Source organism: Cataglyphis hispanica, chromosome 5, assembly GCF_021464435.1.
Source record: "Cataglyphis hispanica isolate Lineage 1 chromosome 5, ULB_Chis1_1.0, whole genome shotgun sequence".
Taxonomy (NCBI): domain Eukaryota; kingdom Metazoa; phylum Arthropoda; class Insecta; order Hymenoptera; family Formicidae; genus Cataglyphis; species Cataglyphis hispanica.
Window position 1 is genome coordinate 7,280,406 of NC_065958.1, and position 22,133 is coordinate 7,302,538.

At 39.1% G+C, this 22,133-nt stretch overlaps 1 protein-coding gene across 1 annotated transcript; it reads right to left on the reverse strand.

The window, feature by feature from the left end:
• Positions 1 to 585: 585 nt before the first annotated feature.
• On the reverse strand, positions 586 to 21,854 carry LOC126850023 (protein Wnt-1). The gene is made up of 4 exons (XM_050592612.1): positions 20,562 to 21,854; positions 12,590 to 12,849; positions 2,727 to 3,001; positions 586 to 2,330 (listed from the first exon to the last, which is right to left on the reverse strand). Exons 1-4 carry the CDS (start codon positions 20,660 to 20,662, stop codon positions 1,782 to 1,784), a joined length of 1,185 nt encoding a protein of 394 aa, XP_050448569.1. The 5' UTR covers positions 20,663 to 21,854; the 3' UTR covers positions 586 to 1,781.
• Positions 21,855 to 22,133: the final 279 nt, after the last annotated feature.

Sequence of the window (22,133 nt, forward strand, 5' to 3'; positions counted from 1 at the left end):
ACGGCGGCGCGCATCGTGTAATGGGAAAATATTGTATAGCGCCGCGACAGAACGCGGCGAGGCGCATCGAGGGAGGCCCGAACATCGAGATGCGGCTTAGAGATTTCGTCACGGAGAGCCACGCTCGAGAAATGGCACTCGAGTGGAAGTCTTGCCTCTGTTAATTTTTCGTGAGCAAATCAATGGATCGCTTTTTCAAAAATCTCGTCACAGAAAGGAAAAGTTATTAAAATTTGTTGCACAATTAATTAATTTCTTGTCTAATTTTTAAATGAATAGTAGAAATTTTTTTTTTACCGTGATCGCCTTATTTCTATTAAATTTTTGATTTAAAAAAACGTCATTTAATTTTAGATGTTTTATCGTTTATGCTAAATGACAAATCGTCGCGTTTCAAATAATTGAAAAATTTTTTAAGTAAATGTTATTTTAATAGGAATAGGAATAATGCAGATAGGATATAAGAGCAATATAATAAAAAATTTCATTTTCATTGTTTATTTAATTCTATTATATATTTATTTTTGTATAAATTACGATTAATAATTAATACATCTATTATACACAATAGTGGAATCACCGTTTTCTTATTCGTAATAGTTTTTCTATCCTGCATTTTGTGATAGATGTCTTTAAGCCTGCGGGATTCTCGAAACCCCGGATTTCAGTAAAAGAAAACGAAAGGAAAGAAAGAGAGAGAATATTAAAAAGATATAAAAATAATTTATTGACACCCAAGAGATCGGACATCAATCGGGCATCATCTTCATCCCACGCGTGAAAGTCATTTTATATTTACAAAAATTTCTTATGGAGAAGTACATATATTACGATCGCCGATCGGCTCGCATTACTGCAAAATATATCACTATAATCTATTTATGTACAATACACGTAAATACGCATCTCTGTATTCGAGGTTGTTGATTTCTCCGAAGGAGCTAATGTAAACCGGAGAAAAAAATATCTTTAGAATAAATAATGTTTTGCGAGACCACGATGCTCGCGTTGAATCGATCACGTTAAATATGGACTTCATATATGCAGTAGGATAAAATAATTAAAGGCTTCTTTTTACAGCAATCTATTTATCGTAGTTATTAAATATTTTGTAAATTGATGTATCGATGATAAGAGAGTGAGAGTGAGAGAGTAAGAAATATATAATAAATTGAATTTGAACACTACAAGTGACAGTTGTGCTGAATATGCATAATAAGAGTAGCCTTAAATTATTTTCTTCTACCAGCGTGACATCTAAGATGTCAGAGCCTTCTTCCTAGAATAAAGATGGACCAGTTATACTGGTATTTATATCGGTAGTTGCACCGATATTTACATACTGCTTCCACGCATCCCTCAATCTTCCCATCTAAAAATCTTAAAAATCTACGATCGCGCGAACGCTTTTCACCATGTCAGTCTTTAATACGCGCCACGCGACGTAATAAATATATGTGGTTTCGAGCGTAATACTGTGGAAATGATGAGGCCCCGCGGATTCGCGCGCGGGTTTTACGACCTCGGACTCATCCGACGAGTCCCGCGGCGGGATCTCTCGCAGAATCAGACCTTGAGAGTCGTCCGCTAGAGAGGCTATTAGAAGAATCTATCGAGCTAGAGAGAGAAATAGTTTCGTTTGCCTTCGACATACCGTAATTTGACTCCAAGCTTTTGTGAAAACAGAGCGAGACGTCGAGCTTCAATTATATAACCCTGCGCATGAAACTTGTCTCGAAAATAATGAAGATTTATTTTATATTAAATTGACCGAGTCCGTTTTACAGACATGTGTGTACCGTTTTTGTCGTCCTGCACTTCTGGCACTTGACCTCGCAGCACCAGTGGAAGATGCAAGCGCACCTCTCGATCACCACCACCTCCTGGGTCTTGTAGCCCCTGCCGCAGCACATCAGATCGCAGCCGTCGACGCCGAGGCTGGTGTCGTTGCACTGTCGTCCGTGGGTGCCCAGGATGCCGAGCGCCGGATTCTTCTCACAGAACGCCGGCGACTGTTCCAGGTAAACGAGATCTTTCGGCCCGGGTGGCTTGTGCTCCGGATTGTACGGCTTCAGCTGAAAGTTGTAACGCTGCCGGCGTGCAAGACCGTCCCGATGCTGGTGCACGGAGTTACTCGCCGAGTTGACGTGCACGTTACTGCGCACGCGATCCGAATTGCTGACCATTACCCGGGAGGCGCCGTCGAAGCGGTCCTTTAGATTATCGCCGACCACGCGGAAACTTGGCAGCCGCATCCAGCAAGTTTTCACCGTGCACGAGCCCGACATACCGTGACACTTACATTCCTGACGCATTTCCGAAGACACGTGCTGTAACGAGACAAAGACGGGAATCCTATAATTTTTCTCCTCCATTTAAAATCGATGATATAATCGCTTTTTTTATAATCGCGATTTTCTCTCACATCTTTTTTTTTGCGTTTGCGACTGTTTTGTATGAATGAATGCAATTTCTTCGACAAATTTAACAAACGTAATAAAATAGAAAAAAAATGTAATATATAAATTATATAAAAATAAATTATATATAAATATTATATAAATTTTGAATATTAAGATTAAAGAAATTTTTTCTTTTTTAGTTAGAACGCGGTAAAAAATAAAAAAATTCTTCGAGTCATTCTAATAATCTTTTTTTTTTATTTTTTTTTAGATATATAAAATATTTTTAAAAATTAAGAGAGATATGCCCTCTTTTTCTCTTACCGTTCTGCCGGCTTCATTATTATGCAGATTCATCTTCTCGCGGAGGTTGCGGCCACGTTCGCCAGTATCGACGAATTCGCGAGAGAACTTGAAGCCGTATCCGATATTGTCCGAGCAACCGCCCCATTCCCAATCCCGAACGGCGGATGATGTGCGTGATTGGTGAGTATAGTCACAGGAACACGACTGAATGCTGCCCTCGCTACATGCTCTCGCGATACTGTGAGTCACAGCCGCGCTCGTGATAGCATAGATGAAAGCGGTCTCCCGGCATCCTACAAAAAAAATTGCGGCAAATTTATGACGCGCGCTGGAAACCAAACTCCTTGAGCGAACATAGGAAAATAGCTAGAAAAGTCTTGTTAAAATCGATGATGTATTACCGCTTTTATCGCAATTTATTGCTGCATTATTTTTTTTAATTTTTAATTTTGTTTATTATGTTGTATATTATATTTTTCTGCAAATTTCTGATAAACCAACTCATGGCAGTTATGATTTTGTCTCCATCAGAGAAGTGCCATATATTCTTGACGTAGGCACGTTTATTCTTCTCTCGACTAAACGATAAGAATATTTTTATACTCGCCGAGAGCGCAGACAAGACGCTCACGGTGTTTGGTCGTGTGGGAGGTGAGCGATGACGTCAGACAACATCTCAATCCTCCACAGGAGACTACCTGCGCGAGAAGTCCTCGCAGGTGGAAGGTAGCGAGGGAGAGAATGGGAGGATCGTGGGACGAGGAGAACGACAGAGAAAGAGGCAGAGCGAGAGATAGGAGACAGTACGTGACCTTAACCCTGAGTGGGCTGACCTGAAGCACACCTCGACCTTATCTGCATAAGGCGCAGGTGTTTGCCGGCTCCTTTTGTGCCGGTGAAGATATCACGAGGGAAGAGCGGATGAAACGATTTCGTAAATTGCGAGCTCGCACCGTCCCAAAAGCAATGTCCCATTAGTGAAAAAGATATTATTTTGCACTTAATTTTTTTAAATTACATTTTTTTTTTAATTTTATGTATTTTTAAATATTTTTTAATTTTGTTTTAAATATAATAATGCAGGAATGTACGATTTAAATATAGATAATTATTGATAGATGGATAATTATTTGTCTATATACATATGTTTTCTGCAAGATAATAGCTAAATATCACTACCTAATAATATAACAAATAAATAAATGTACTGTATATACAGAGAGAGAATGTGTGCAATCATCTGACACTTGGCTTGTTTACTGATATCGAACTCGAACCATCGGGGAGTGATTGATTAGAACTCGGCGAGAAACTTTTCTTGGCTGATTGGACGTGCGTGCGTATCGAAATGGCAAAATACGAGAATAAGATGTTCGACCCCGGGTAAGAGGGATGTTTCTCCAGTCAACGCGATAGTGGTGACTGGATGATCATCCATGACGAATCAACTCCGGTTACGAGTTTTCGAATTCGTCACGTGTCTTTTCCGTTGAGACAGCGACATCTCATCGAGCTTCTTTTTTCACGGTAGTGAACCATTATGGAGTACAGATACGAAATCATCGGAAGAGAAAGAGAAGAAGGTGAGAAAGCAGCAACGACGATGATTTTCTCTAATCCCTGTACAAGGCGTTACGACGTTGGCGTAAGCGAGAGAGCAAGAGCGGCGAAGAAAAGCGAAGAGATTTACGCCGTTACACCCTATTACACATCGCTTCGTTTCCTCTCACAGCCTAAATTCGATCAGTTCCAGATATTATTTATCATAATGTCATAGAGACTACCATGACAGAGCCATGAATTATATCGTTCGTGGTCGTTTCTTTCAGACAAGTCACGTTGTTTGTTCTGAAAAAACTGACAATAAGAGCGAAGAAGCATTACAGATTGTCGTCTGACAAGAAAGAATGCACGAAGCCGAGGGGGTTTGATCGTTAACTGAACTTGAATATGGTGAAAGAAATATTTCTTACATATTTTGTTTCCAATCATTTTCAATAAGTTTGTGCATGGCTAATGAAATTTTTCAACCTTAAAAATTCCTTATTATCATTGAGATATTTTAAGTCATATAATATCTATTTCTCTATAGATTACAATATATTTTCTATTTTTTTTTTTTTTTTTTTTTGAGAGAAAATAATTTTTCTTGATATTTTATTATTAATATAATATAATATTTGCCGCAAATACATATTTCAAGCGATATATATTATTTGTATACATTTATTTTTATAATAAAAATGAAGAGAGAGAAATTTATTCAAGATAATGATCAATTAATTTATTTCTTTTGTTTCTTTATTAAATAAACACGTAATTAATATATTATATCGTACATTATATCGGCGTGTAGTAATAGCATACCTGATTATGATTACATAGCGTTCGCTGAATCATATTTGTAAGAACGAGGCTAATCGTTTGAGGCGGCGAACGTCCTCGATGAACTCATATTGTCTCGTTGAAAAATTCCCCTTTCATTAGTTCGTGGAAACCAATCCGTTCAATTTTTCTTGACTTTTACAGATTTTACGATTTTCAAACAATCGGACTGTCGTCCGTAGATAAGCGAGTTCTCTCAAGGCGCGAAAGAACGCCGTTATCGGCATCGCGCGCGCGTATATAGAAGAGTGAAACGCAGAGAAAGGAGATAAATGAGGAAGGCGACGAGAGGAAAGATCCGGCGTGAGGGAAAGTATCAGGCGGAGGGAAACAAAAAAAGCGCGACTCGATGATCCTGGTACTGCGATTGTTTGCCCTCGGCGTGTATCTCGTACCGCGTACGATAAATAGTTCGACGGCGGCTTTATCAACTCGTTCAAATAGTATGAGCAAGTTGGAGGCGCAGCCAGAGTGTGCCCGCAAGGTAAACACGCGCGCACACATTGATGGAGATTCCTTGGTCATGCTCGAGCATTGGTCCGGAATCTGTCTCTGAAGATACGCGACGATATACGGGACAGATTTCGAATATTTTCAGCTCGAAACGTATGGTATTTTGAAACCTTCATAAAATGTAATATAATTTAGACAATTTCTGTAAAAATGTGCATACCACCATAAATATTTTCAATTATAATTAGTATTTTTATTAATTTTTTATCAAAAATTCCACGCTTGATATTAATTGCTTATGTCTTAATAATTTGAGGCAATATTTTTTTATTATTTTATATTTGACAAATATTCAAATGACCCAAACGATGAAACGGCATTAATTATTTATTATTGCGAGAAAATGGAATTATTGCAAAAACGTGTAATATGTAACTGTAATTGTTGTAACGCTATAACAGAGAGAGAATATTGCCATACCTTTCTTTACCTACTATATCTTTCAAATCACAGATTATCTGATAAATTTAATTTGATAAAAATTTAATGTTTAGATGGTTTATAGCTCATGAGAAGAACGGTTGACGCTTCAGTCTCAATGCAATAGAGCAAATATCCGCGATCTCTCTCCGACCGTCGTTCTCAAGATTGTAAGCGACATCGTCGCGCATCTTTACGAGGGACATTTGCGTCCCGACTGAAATTCCACGGAGATAAAATCATTAGGAATTATTGCTACTGTCGCGCACGATCCGAGTTCCTGTCAGCAGACGCGGAGAACGAGTTATGGTGCAACCACCTACGCGTGGAATTTAAAACGATGTACTGGCAATGGTGGTCTTCTATGACGTGATATCGGCGACGTAATGATTTATGTAGATGTGTCGTAATATAGCCATTAGACATAAGATGATAGCCTGTAATGTCAAATGATAGGCTGCACGCTGAAAATCGCTTACAATGATTCATTACGAACGTTTATGAAGAATGGAAAGATGAATTTATTACTTGCGCTGTGACAGAGATTGTCATTTCAACAACTCAAGATGTCAATGTAAAGAAAAACGCAACCTGGAAAGAATGGCTATAAAACGGCTATTATTCTTGACGGATGCACAGAAAATTAAGTTGTTTGTCTAAGGATGATAAGCATTATGCAATCGTAAAGATACATGTGTTTACATATAAGTGAAATTAATATAATCATTTATTATATATATTATTATATGTTATACACACACACGCGCACACACATATATATATATATATATATATATATATATATATTTTTTTTTAATGTTATATTAATATTTTATAATTATATGTTGGATTTTTTAATATTGGTGTATAATTTCTTTTAAGCACACCTGTTATTTTGAAGATATATATTTGAAAATTAATTAAATTAAATTACACATACATTTTCTTTTTCTCTCAGAGAATCTCTTTAATCTCGAAATATATATCTTTAAAATAACGGATGTAAAAGAAATTATAAAAATATTAATAAATCCAACAGACATTTAGAATATTTCTTTCGCTTTTATTTTATTCTTGATATCGTTGACGATAATCGGCGAAAATAAGAAAAGACAAGAGAGAAGCCGAGAACGGGCAGAGTCTTGAGGAACTCGAAGACCGCGAAGTAACACGGAGCGCCATATAGACCCGCGGGAACGAGGGCGGGCTTGCGGGGCACCGCTTGGAAGCAAACAAGATGTAAAAATCACAGGCGGACCCATTGGGTCGCGGCTCACGTTTTCGCAAGAAACCGTGGCGTGCCGTCGACACATGTAGCCCATCATAGGCCGCGATTTATGGCGGCGTAACGCCGCGGCAAAAAACGCCCGGTGTCGCGCCATATAAGACGTGTCCTGCGCCTCGTGCACCGGACAGGTATTGATTGAATTTATTCTGTAAACGGTCGGATTATGTCGATATTCGCGGTACATGGTGAAAATATCCGGGACCTCGTTTCTTTCTCGTTCGGGCGAACGACAAATAATCACTGATAAAGATACGAGATTAGAAAAGATTGTGAGAGTCAGAGGTTTGGCGAAAAAGATCGAAAATCAAATTATGTCTGTTATGTATTTATTGATCCACGAAAAGATGTCTACGATTTTAACCGTTGTGTATATATGTAATTATCTCTGAAATATAAAGTAATCAGAATCGGTAAAAAAAAAAAAACTGGAATTTGTTACGGATTTGTGCTGTGTATTGTGGAAGCTTTTTGTGCCTCTTCTTCCTTTTATGCCTTGCATTGAAACTCAATTTATAATAGAATCATAAAGACGAAATGCAAATCGCAATGTCATTTCGTGGGATAGGGTTCAAGTCCGCAACTAATTGCAGAAATTCTTTTGCTCACTGTGCTGTCCCTTATTAATAAAAATTTTTAAAAATGAAAAAAAAAAAGAAAGAGAAATTAGAAATTTTATATTCCTTTGCCGATACATCACAAATTCGATGATTTATATTTTTTAATATTAATTTTATTATATTCTTCAATATTAATTCTATTAAACTAACTTATACACGGACAGGTCCATTCATCACTGATGAAACAACTTTTTTTTTTTTGCAGAGTGGATAATTTTGGCTGCAATCGTCAGATGTAATCTGACGGAGGAGGAGACAGCATTGCGCGTCCGATGCAGCGAGGTCTCGTGAGGTTCGCAGTTTACCGAGCAATTAGGCTGCGGAGGTTGCTTTTGCGAGGCACGGTGTGCGCCGAAGAGAAGGATGATGCAGGAGGCATACGAGAGGAAGACGCGCGAGGAAGGAGCAGAGGAGGCGAGTGGAGAGAAGAAGCGAGACGGAAAACGGAGGATGGAAGGCGAGGGTATACCAATGCGGTAGGTGGCTCTTGGCGGCGAAATGATTACAGGCCGCGAACGCACTCACTACCAGCTATAATATCGAGTACAAACGCAACCAAAAGTATCCATCGACGTATCCGAATCGAGAAAGGTATCTCCCTTGTGCGTGGGGAGAGAGAGAGAGGGAGGGAGATATTCGACTCGATACTAATCCTCTCGACTCATTTGCATAAGCACAATGATTACGTACGACACTTAAATTTTTTGAAACGTCCGATTCGTGTTAGTTGTGTCGACACAAAAGTTTCAGATCATGCATATTAATTAACATTCACGATTTTTATCGAATCGCTAATTATGCGTTAGATACACGCAGATATATGAATATATTAAGGCTATCTCGTGGACACAAAGTTGTTATTAGAGATTCCAGCGTAGATTGATATGACTTGTCTTTATGTTTAATAATATATCCGCGCGCAGAAACGCGAAGAAATTAATCTGTCCGTATATGTACCAAGCCTTTTTTATTCTCAAGACGTGACGAGTACTTAATATTTTCGAATCAGCCATTCGAAATGTATATAATCATTTCTTTCGTAAGCGTGATAAAAATCTTGTAACATAAAACGAGAATCGTACGTGATTTTCTATATCTAGCGCAATGGATACCTGCGTGAAAACGTCACGACGCAGCCGGTGACGGGCGGTGAATGCGGAACCGAGGGATTGCGAAACTCGCGTGTTCTTTCTACAGCTTGAAAATTTATCTATCCCCACACTTTTACGATTTATATTTCCGGCATGACTGCCGACAATTCGTCGCGGTTACGTTAGAACACGGTGTTAATCCGGAAACGACCGTTTGAGCCGGTGTTCGACTGCGAGTTCTTTCCGGATCCCCCTCTGATCTCTTCTCATTCTTGCGACAAGTACGAGAGCGCATTACCGCTCGCCGATAGTAATCTGCGTTTCCCCTGTGCGAGGTCTCGGCAAAGATCAAATCTCGAGGATCTATACGAGGACAAAGGAGATATGAGAAGCGAGAGCGGCAGCGAGAAGAGCGGAAGAAACTGGTCCGCGCTCACACGAGACGATGAAGACGAGAGGTGAAAGGTCGAGGGCCCGGTCTCTCTCTCTCTCTCGTGGAGTCTACGAGCGATTCTGCAGCTTATTACGGAAAACGAGAAGGGCAAAGTTTGTATAAACTTAAATCTATCGCGATAATTTATTAAGAAACAATTTCAAGTCCTGTTAATTTTACGTGCAAAAAAGTGTATCAATTATTTCATAGAATTTATTTGATTTTTATTATTTTTATTATTGATAGAATTTATTTGATTTTTATTATTTTTATTATTGATAGAATTTATTTGATTTTTATTATTTTTATTATTTGATTTGAATTTATTTGATTTTTATTATTTGATTTGAAGTGTGTATCAATTATTTGATACACATTTTAATTGTGTTACTGCCTGACGTCATGAATTTCTATTGAATTATTCACATGTGATTTTTATTTATATGTTAAATATACTGTACATAAGTTTTTCATGTGCATCGTGATAACATGTTATGGTTAATGGTTTAATTTAATTTTGATAGAAATGACATTACGATCTTTAAACCGCGTGATACGTTTTATTTCACGATTCATTTGTAATAATTTTCTATCGTTGACGGAACAATGTATCATAGAATGTAAAAACGGAGTCTTTCGTTTGTACCGGTATTATTATCCGTCAGTGGCTTCCTCGGAGCTTGATTAACACGTCAAGCGTTATGGATACCACATGGCGCTCTCGCTTTTTCGCTTACAGGTGTCATATAAATGCCGCACGTTACCGTGACAGCCGTTCAATTTATAGAATTTCTAATAGCTTGCGCCGCGTCTCTCTGTTCTTTAATGGCCGTAAAGTATAATAATAATGCACAAGAAGTACGCGTAATTTGAACGTGATATCTCGTGACGGGTATGCAAAAATCGATCTGTGCATTAAACATGTTACATTGAATTATTAATATATATTAATATATACGTCGAAACTGAATATATTAAACGCTTTCGTAGAAATCTTATAACCGGATAAAGATTTAACGAACGCAGATATCATAAATATCGCATGCACAATATTCATTTTGTAATATTCCATAAAGGACATGCAACAAACGAAGTTAAAAAACTTAATAATAACTGATCGTAGATTTCGCAATATTTATTTTACTTTTGAAATGCATTCTCAAAATATCTTTAGATAAATACTTGATTATTTTTACATAACGTTGGTGACGTATACGACAAATGTACTGTAGCAATACCGAGTGAATATAATTGGAGGGTGAATCAGAAATAAGAGGGGAGCCGGGGGTGGGTGGGGGTAGACAGAGTATTAGTACGGATGATACGAATCTTTCTATCTGCAAATGAATACCAGTGTTAGTCGCAGACGTACATGCCGTTATATAACCGTCAATTTGCGTTAGTTACAATCATCTCGTGTTGCAACGAAACATATATATGTATATATATATATATATATATATATATATATTTTTTGAAGCGTGCGCGTTACACAGGCTCGTGAAAATAACACGCAAAAATCTCTCGCTCTCTACCCTTTCTCCTAGCCTTCTCTCCCTCCACCATCCCCCTCCTCTTCCTTCCCTTCCCCTCATCCCTCCCTTCGCGCCGTGTACTTCTTTTAGTTTTACTAAGTGGCCATATGGGGACATTCGACATAATGGGGTGGGAGCGGCTCGAGCGAAAAAGCTCGGCTTACAATCGCCTCGACGAGATCTAAAAGAGCCGCAGGGGAGCCAGAACTGGTACGAGAAGGTCCATTATCAGGTTGCAAAACATACATCTGGTCGGTGAGGGCACGTGCCCGGGGCCCTCGGACGTAGGGCACGCCCTCCAAGAGCCCCCCTCCCCCTCCCCCCTCTTCCCCTCCTCGCTCCCCCTCCCCCCTCCCGGTCCCTTCTCTTCCTTTCCTCGTCGCATCATCGTCGTGTACCTTCGCCCTTCTAACCCCACGACGACTTCGAGCCTTCGCGCCCCATGCACTCGATCTACGCGATCGTTCGCACTCGAATGAGGTGTTAATGCGCCTTGTCGAAAGCACCGCGGCGGGTGCCTGATCACGGTCTCTTTCATGATAATAGAATAATATTTATACTTTACGAATATGTGTAGTTGCTGTAGGTGTTAGTTAAATTTTTTTATTGCATTAAAAATGTTTTATATATAAATCCTATGCATCTTTTAAATTGAATCAGTATATATTATTATTGAAAAACAATGAATAGTCTCCGATAATTCTAAATTTTTTATATTTAAAAATATAGCAAATCAATGAAATCTTATAAAAAAAAAAAATCGGTTAATTTAGATTTATTTTAAAATTATTTTTCTTTATACGATTTGCATTATAATTTATATGTCACGTGTTCAATTGTATTTTATACAAATTCATAAATTTGATGAGTAAATTTGTAAAATGTTTATCGTACGATTGTGTATATAATCGAGATAACCAATGCAAAGAGTTAGAAGAAATATGATCCATTCGAAGTAACACGCTTTTCGATCAGATAAGAGGCCAATGATGTCGTTTTAAATTGGCTTTACATCCGCTGAATCCACAGCTTATCTCAAAGGTATCGTTCATTCTCGGCGATTATTGCGATGACGCATTGCGATGACGAGATGACGACCTTATTACTTAATCTATCAAGTGTTACGAGACGTATCGAGAGTCTGTGTTGACTTAAGCAAATCGAAAGATTTGTCACTCGCGATCTTAAGAGGGACTCTCTTTCTTGTTCCTTTTTTCCCTTTCGTTCCTATCGCGCTGAAACTCATTTCTAATAAATCTTTATCGAGAGTACCGGTTACCGAGGACAATGAATCTTTTAAAATATGAAATATGTATATATTTTTATTATTTAGATATGTCTTTTTACTTTCCATTTTCGAAGAGTGAGATATTTCCAGGTTCCTTATTGTTTTTCAGCAAAATTTATTTTGATGGAGATTTAAACATATTTCTTTCGAGGAAAATGATAGAGAGAGTGGAATAAAATTTTTAATTGAATTTTATCTCAAATGATAATTATCGATGAGTGTAATATTTTCATAATAATAGTTCTCATCGCCATTCAAAGTTCTTCGCGAGATTACACTTATAAGATTATTAAACTCGATTAATTACGTACCTTTATCGACGATCTTGCCGAAGAGATTTTTTCCTCGAAGAAAATTTTTCGTCGAGCAGTTCCATCGCCGATTGCGAAACTGATGTTGACATTCGGCGACGGCTTGATTCGCACCTCTCGCCACTGCCTGTAGCACTCCAGGATTTTCCCTAACGAGCCTCCTCTGCTTTCTTCTCAGAGTCGCATAGACTGAGGAATCCATCAGGGAAGTCGGTGACACTGGCAAAAAATTGTTGGGTTCGTCCGCTTTCGCAATGCCCCTGAAAATATAAATCGGCGATATATCTCATATCATTTTACGTATGCTTTACAGTTTCATTCAAATAAAACTTGTAATAAAGATCGTGAAACATAAAAAATATAAATTATGCGGAAAAAAAAATGTAGATCTCAAGAACAGAGAAAAATAAAATAAGACTAAAAGAGACAAAAATAAAAAAGCATTTTATTAAAGAATTCTTTCTTAAAATCCACCGAAGCGGTTCCAGTTTTTCAGCTATTTAAGTTCATTCATTTTGAACAATTCTTTAAAGCTTTGTTCACATTCCAGGAAGGATTAGGTTCAGTCAGGTTCAGTCTGAAATACGGACCTTTCTATAAAGCAGACTTGAAGCGTTAAGAATGTTTTCAAATAGGGATCGTGATAATGAAGAGTTTTCGAGTAAAATTACTCCCATGATCCAGCAGTACTTGATGTTCCTCTCGTCTTCGGATGATTCTGATTATGTATATATATATATATCCTCGACAAGAACGTTAAAGCGCGCATAGTGCGCACGCTTTCATGATATTATCAATTTATATGCAGCCACGTTCGACGTCGGTTAAGCTAACTGCAATCCCGACTAATGCAAAGAGCTTAATGCAACGCGATCGCTGGTAAATTCGCTTAATGAGACCCTGTACATTCGTTTTGGTGAGCGCCGCGCGCATCGTTATCGTGCGTGTCACGTATTACATGAAAGTAATAATGTAACGCACAAGGTATGTACGTATATATCGAGCCACATATCGCGCGAATAAATTTTAATTACGCGGCAATACCGCGAACGATAATGCGCATCGTCATCTGCCGCGATTGCATTTGTCCTATCTGGTCTACTAGGCGGCAGGTGATCACAGGATCGAAACGAAAATAATTTTCGCGCGCGCGTTAAATGAAGTTTTCATTTATATTCAATAATCATTTATAAATGTTTTATTTGCCTTTCTATGTTTTCCAATTATTATTCACGTTCGAAAAGAAATGTGATATATTTTGTTACATTGTTTTTTTATCTCTCTACACGTCTATCTGATTTAAGAAAGATAAATAATTTTTTCTCTTTGCCTGATTTACAAATTCATGTTTCAGAGCAAAGCAATTTAAAAAAAAAATGTCACATTAAATTCATATTTCTAATAAAAATATTGAGGAAAAAGAACGTAATAAATTGAATGATTATATTATATTGTTATTCCAAAAATTTGTTTGCAAAATGTCTGCTTCTACGTGTGCTAACCCATGGCGTACGATTTAAACGGTGATTGTCAACGCCGATTTCGCGTATAAAAAGGCACGCTTTGAGGAGAGAACAGGTAGCGCGAGAGAACGAGAAGCGACGAAGGTGGATTAGCACGAAAGACGAAACTGGTTCAGCAGTTTCGATCAACGGTAGCTCGTCGTCTGTATGTATATAGGGTGTATCGGAATTCGCGAATTTGGCATAGATTCTTGGATGAATTTAAAGTTGATATCTCTATAAAAAAATATGTATATGACGAGACATCAGCTTCTGCGGACAATTGCTTATTTTTAATCGTAAATATTCTAATAACTAAGATACAAATAATTCGAACCGTTTCATTATTTGTTTTCGTTTATAAAACATTGATATAATTTTACATAATTTTAATTGCTTATAATCGGAAATTATTAATAGTCCAACATCTATAATATCGATATTTTTCATGAGTCGGCTGTTTGGTCTTGCAATTTGGTAAAAGTGTCCAACTTTTGATACACCCTATACATATATAAATCAAGCTGCCGCGCGAGTTTGGCCTGTAAAAGAATTCGCGTCTCGATCGATCGAGCATCGCGCAGAAAAACGTTTAAATGCGCTCACGGTGTGCCCTTCGTGGGAAGAAGGACGCGCGGCCCTCTGGAAGAAACTCTGGACCGCGCAAAATGCATACTGATAAAGAATAAGAAACGTGTTGTAACTCACGCTCGAACACGGAACAATCAGAAAGAAGTTTGCAGTTGAGGATGATTTTAATTAGTTATTTTACCTGTATACCTTTATCATAAATTTAATGATCTCTACATTTTCTTCAAAAGCGAATGATTATTCCCTGAGAGATCTCTCTCTCCTGTTCAAAAGCTGGTGTGAAATTAAAACAATACTAATCTCATAAGCACTCTTCACGAGGGAGAAACTTAGTGAAGCCCAAACAAAATTGTAAACGTCCACGGCTGATTTGACCCACGTGAAAAAGCGCCAAATGCGTCTGATATTTGTTGTTCTTTAACGAGAGACCGCTCGCGCGCAACCCTTATTTAAAATAGCTCGCACGCGCTGGGATCGGATCAGTCGTCGCCCGGCATAATAAACAGGTAATCACTGTCGCCGCGGCTCCGTCGACGCTTCGTGGTCTGGGCGGAAATCGAGGTTCTGACAGTAACCGGGCTGTGCGTGGCGCTCACCGCGAAATGACTGTCAGCCCCACCCGTCTCTCGTTGACGCTCAGAGAAGCGGGCTAAACAAACTCGGATCGGTGGTAAACACGTGGGGTCAGATAAAAGGAGACGGAAGATTGTTCCCTGATATCGGGTTGGAAAGCAGTATTCTACGTATAAGAATAACTTTAATACATAACACAACACGGTAACAGCCACCACATAAAATAATGCTGTAGCTGATGAGTGCAGTGAATGAAAGAGATACGTCACTTGGGATAAACAAAGTTGTTGAGAATGTAAGACACGTCCAGATAGAAAAAAAATGGAAGACGCAACGCAGTTGCTCAAAAGATTCCTCATATCATTTTAATGCAAGAAATATAAAAAAAAATTAAAGGCATACGAAAATACGTTGTTGCCGGTATCTGACGCTTTTTTAAATTATATTTTATTACGCGCAAAAATAAAGAGAGGGTAATAAAATGCGGAGTTTGAACACTATCTTCGAAAGAAAAAGAAATCATCGCAGATCTCGTGTATTGCCAGAATGCGCACGTGACGGCCCATCGATTCGTTACGCGCAATCCGCGAACTCGCGCGGTTGATGCGACGTGTAATGCACTTGGTGCATCGGCGATCGGTACGTGCATTCAATAAGCGATGTCCATAAATAAGCCACGCCAGGGACCGGTTAGGATATATCTATTGCTTGTAATTTACGTCGGACTGAAAAGCACAGGGACGAGATCCCCGTCTCCTCCGCCTTCGCATACTTTCATCCGCCAGACGATGACCGAGACGAAAATAATTTATTACGCCTGAGATGAAGATAAGAAAAAGGAAGAGGAGATAATAATGATTCCCCAAAGCTTTGTAATGGCAAAAAAATATGTTAAAAATTCGCGCTATTTTCACTGAATTATTGTTAGAGTATCTACATATGTTTTAGATTTCTTTCAGAATTATGTAAAATCTGCGCCGAAAGATTCTTTATATCTTCTGAGAAGTAAAAATAAATAGAGATAGAAAATTAATTAAACGATTAGTATTAATTAATATTTACAGAAATAGCTTTAAATAAACGCTTCAATTTAGCACTGAAAATACTTTATTACCGAGACTCAATCGATCAAATGATCTAATCAAATGACGAGAGCATTGTTTATTTTGTATCAATTCCGTGATGTAACTTATGGGATCATTGCTTATCTTAGATGAATTCACATTATGATGATGACGCTATTTCAGCATGGAGAGCGCGTGTTATTCGCACCTCTTAAATCGAACGACGCAGTTACGTACGTAGAGAATATATTAAGCTCACAGGATACATAGAGACAATTTGATACTTTTAGAAATGAAAATAAAAATCGGGCAAAATTTTATACGTGACATATATTATCGAGTATACAGATGATTATAAGTTTTTTTCTTCTTGATGCGGACGAATGCGTCTAGATCCGCGCTTTTCTTGCCCGAACCCAAACCATTCCGCCTCGGAATAAGCGTGTTTTCCCGCGTGTACCTCAGCGTTCCTTTTCAGTCGTGGTGGAGCGACGTATCCCGACGTATGTCATTTCTAACGCGAGTCCGTCCATATCCAGAACGACAACGTCGGTCGCGAATCAGGTCACGAGATGTCATGAATCAGAGACGGTGACTTCACGGAGCTTGTCGACGTCTTTTTCATTCGATCGACCGATTTCTCGTCGTAGTAGAAGCACGACTGTCACTGTTGCCCTGTACGTGCCGCTCCTGATTCTCATCCCCGAGAATCGTTCTTGTGTTGATAAATCGACCACACTTGAGATTACCGGTTCGCGACGAAAGCGACAGAACACAAAATCGTAGCGATCGTTAGAATCGCGATCGCGGTGAACGTGCGGAAAGATGCTCATTTGAAATTCGAAATACGAGTGATTAATGGGCGATGCTTCCAGCATCCCGTTTCTATAGGACATTGCATGTGACATGTTATCTTGTCCAATGATAACGGAGCAGCTATGAACAACTTTATTCTTGCCAATGATGGATTATGTATCAGTTGAGGGAAATCGTTCACATTTAAGATTATATAGACGCTGATAAGGTATTTGAAAGAATTATAAAAATTCACATCATCATCTTACGTATAGATTTTTAATGGAGAAGATTTGTGCTCGCTCCGAAACATGCAGACTCTAAAAGCGAAATTATTTTACTTTTGTAATGAAAAAGTTCCAGAATGTTTTACGAAGGAGGTTTAAAAATTTATAAACTTGAATTTCAATTGTCCAGAAAAAATTTTTTTTATTCCGAATATGCCACATTGTACTCAAATCATTTGCATGAAACAAATCGGATGCAAATGACTTCATCGAACGGCGAATAATTCGAAGTTCAAGCGCGTTTTTTCGCGAAGATAGAAAAACGCGTATTAATTCATTAGCACCGATGCGCGTGGCAAAAGTAATAATTTCGCGTGCAATTTAACAAAATCGAGAAAAAATCTTTTATGTTGTCGTTTTTATTCGCGTCCGCAATTAATTGTCATTATTAATGCCGGCCACCCGCGTTGATAACGTTAGATCAGTGTGTATCGATTCTTGGACCGGTCTACAGATCTTGTCATGATTGTACTTGCCAATTGATCGATTCCGACGTGTTGCGGTTCGCGATGAATCAATACAGATAATAGAGTCGGACTCTCTCTGCACTTTCCTTCTTACACAATTAATCTGTCTACTTTCCATTTTGACATTGGCTATTAAAATGTCCATTTCTTATATATTTATTTATCCTGTCCTTATTAGTTTTTCATTATTTATTTATTTTAACACACTGGCCTTTCAGTCGACTGTATTTGGTCAAGATATCTGAAGTAGAAAATAAGATTAAATTATTGAGCCAAATATATTATTCTTTATTGAATAAAAAAATTTACGAAGAAAAATTTGCTTTTTCTTTATGGTTTTGCAAAAATGTGTTTTCTCTTATTTATTGTAATTTTCTAATAATATGGCATAAAATAATTTGTTTTGCTTGACAATTTTCAGAAAAAATTATTTGTGAAAATAATGGTAAGGACATATCTTGCTCATTCAGTTTATGAAGCTTGTGTAAAGATACATCAGTTACTTACTGATGTTTTCAAAGAAAGATGTTTCCCTTTTCTACAAGGTTTATTTTTGTTTACTATGACAATGCAAGTATCCAGCAGACGTACATTGTAAAGAAATCTGAAAATATATCCTACGTGTTTAAAGGATTTAAGTAAGGAATGTTTAAAGGGTATAAAGATTTCAAAATCTCCTTTCACTCGCTGTATTTTTTAAATGTTTGCCAATTAATCATTATAAATCATTAACAACATCTCATTTATGTTGGACTTCTCCGATTACATATTAAGAAGTAATATACACGACTAAGCGATAGATTTCGCGCGATGTGCATCCACAGCGAGAACGTATTCGTTTCTTTTCAATTTGCGGCCACTAATATATACGTCGTATACACATAATCTGAGCCGGCTCGAGGAATCACGCGCGACTTGCGTCGCCGATTTAATTAATTTAACAGCAATAACCATCGTTGCCGAACCATCGCTCGAGAAACCGGACGAGCCCGTCTGATTTATCGCCGGCGGTTTATCGTTATAGATGGATATTCGTCGCGGCTGTATCTCGCGGGACAATATACGAGCGCTCGATCTCGCGCGCGAATTTTATTTACGATCGGGGCTAATGAAGTTAGTCATTATCTAACACATACACACACACACACATCTTGCGCGCGCAAGAAACCGCGGCTCGCGGATCGAAACGAGCGGAGTTAGAATTATGATTAATGAATTAATAACGATACACGGCGCGCTCGCGTCGCTCCCGCGATTAGCCCGACAAATGTCGGGGCAGACAGGTGTTAATGCGTTCGCTCGCACGAGAGCGGAGTAATTAACGCACGTAGGTCGTCGATTCGATTCGAGCGGTGGGTAACATTTTAATTAGAAGAAACGTCCATGCCGCGAGATCGACGATGGAAGAAAAAAAAATGCGACGCCACGATGGTTTCGTGAGACATTTATTCATGATGCGTTTCTGTATATATAGGTGCTGGTAAGTGTAATTTTTCTGTGCGACGTTAATTACGTTGAACGCATAAAAAAAATTTTGATAATATAAGAAAGGAATTTATATGTTAAAATATCGTGACAGCGTGTTTTCAGAAAAATATATAAAAATTTTTTTATTGCGATATATATGGAAGACATATATAAAGTTTCCTGACCAATCAACATTTAATTTTCAGATTTTCTAGGTATCATATATTTTTATTTTGTCTTCCTATCTGGCAGGAATACCCATTGAGAGAATTATTATTATTTATTAATATAGTAGTTATGTAAAGTCTAATAAAAAATCAATTTTGTGAAAAATTAGAAAAAGATTCTCTTTTTCTTGATAAAAGAATAAAAGCGAAACAAGGATCGATGAAGAACTAAAAACGACTAGTTATCGATCTTCATGCTGGCATAAGCTCATAAAAGATCCACGTGGGACAGATTCCGCCCGGCGCAATTTTTATTTTCGATGATTCAGCGAACTTTATTGCAATCGTGATCTCAATTAACACTTAAATCGTTAGTTATGATGTCATCGTTTATAATAGAAAGAAGATTTTTATAAGTTCAGTAATCGGATCAATAAAGCAACTGGCTATCAAAAATTTTCTCGTATTATATATCAAATAATAAAGTTGTAAGATTTCTTTTATGCGTATGCATTTTTGTCAAGCTTATTCTTATACATACATATTTTCTTAAATACATACATAATAAATTGATATCTATTAACTAATTGCTATTAGAATTATGAAAGAATGAATGGTATGAAACTTGATTACGTTAATAGAAAAGTGAAATCTCTCGTAATGGAAAAAAGTATCTCGTCATTTTCTTAAGAGATTGTATTTTGACATAGTATAACATTTTAACTTTATTATTTATTGATATATGAAATAAAAAAAGAAGAAGCTAAAAAATCGTTATGAAAAATATGAAAAACACAATTTCGAGAGATATTTTCGTTTCTCGCTAGCTCGTTCGATTTTATTCAAGTTTAAGCGATGACTGTGTCAACAAGTCTATTAACGCACAATGCAATCGTAATTTATTTCGAGAACCTTCGCACGCTTAGTATTATCCGTGATAAAAAGTTTTACGACGCGACGTGTTGTTTACAAGCGAGCGTTCGCGGATGAACAGGACGACAGGAATTTCAAGTATATACTGTATTAAAGCGAAAGTCCGACTTCGCCTTCGATACTCACCACCACATGGATCCCCTGCCGCGACTCTTGTTCCTGGTGATCTCCGCCAACGACAGGTACGCCGTCACCGAGAGCACAGCTAGCAGCATCCAGGGCCTCATCTTCCAGGGTGTGTCTCGCGTGTCTCGATCCCCACGAGTGTATCCAACGCGCGCAAAAAAAGAAAATCCTCCGATCGTCCTTATCTCACCGCAATCGGCAGCAAGCACCGTGCACCAATTGTATTCACTGAACGAACATCTCGCGCGATTCTCGTACCTTCGTCGAACCTGCGAACCGCACTCACGGAATCGCTGCGCTCACGATCCCGATGCTAATCGTTCGACAAGATCGTCCCTAACACCGCGATCCTTCCGGGGTGTCGCGATAACGATCGCCGCGATCCACCACGTCACTCCCTCGGAATCGAACGTTCGGCGAACCGTATCGAAGTTGATCGGCGTTATCGCGCGAGGATATGCACCGTCTTTCTCTCAGCAAACACTTCTGTGCACTGACCTGAAGATCCTCTTGTCCGTTCTGCCTCACGACGGACCGAGAGAGCCAATCTTGCTGGTCCTGTCAACGTGTCGATTAGTTCCGGCAAACACTACGACGCTTAAGCTTCTGACTGGTTGCTGAATGCGACTGCCGCTCGACGTGTGAGCCGACCAGGGAAATTTCACCCTCCCCGAAGGGCTCTCCGAAGGGTGGGTGTCACCCTTCGAGAGCGTGCGATCGGACGATTAGTGGTGGGAGACAGAAACGGACGGTACGAGCACACAAAATGGCCCGAGAATGTTTTATACCTGCCAACCCCCTCGATGGTATACGCCGACTGCGAGCTGCTCGGCGAGGATCGGGTCAGATCAGGTCAGGTAAGGAGAATCATGGATTCGGAAACGTCACTGTAGATCCGAATGATTCTCACCTAATATCTCTCTCTCTCTCTCTCTCTCTTTCTCTCAGGGATTACGCGTGCCGCGCTCTGCTCCTTCCGTTCCGTTCATCCGTCGGCCGTACGTGCCAACTCTCTGCTTTCTTCACGGGGAGGTCCTCCGAGTGGTAACGTGCGGCGGCGACGGCGGTGGCGGTGGCGGTGGCGACGATGTAGCGGTGGCAGCGACGGTGGTGCGCGCGCGTTCATGCGTGCCTGCCGCGAGCGTGCGTGCACGCGTGCTCGTATCGAAGTACGACAATATAAGGGGAGAGAGATGTCCTCTATTTGCCCTTTTCCGTTTCGAACTCTTTCTCTTTCTCTTCACTTCTCCTTCTCTCTCTTTTTCTCTTTGTGTCTCTCTCGCTTATGATCTCTCTCTCTCTCTCCCTCCCTCTCTCTCTCTCTCTCTGTTCTTTCGTTCGTTTCGCGCTGCTTGGGGGGTATGGTGCAACGAGTTGGAGAACCAATACCCTTCGACGGGCAAGTATAGGCCTCGGCTAGCGACTGCATGCGCTCCTCAACAGAAGAGCCGATCTCTCTTCAGAGTGAGAACGGAACGCTCTCCCTTCCCCCCTGATGCGTGGAGACCGCTGGACCCCCCCAAGACCAAGATTAAATCTCGCCCCGCCTCTGTCGGTTCGGCCTCTCTACCT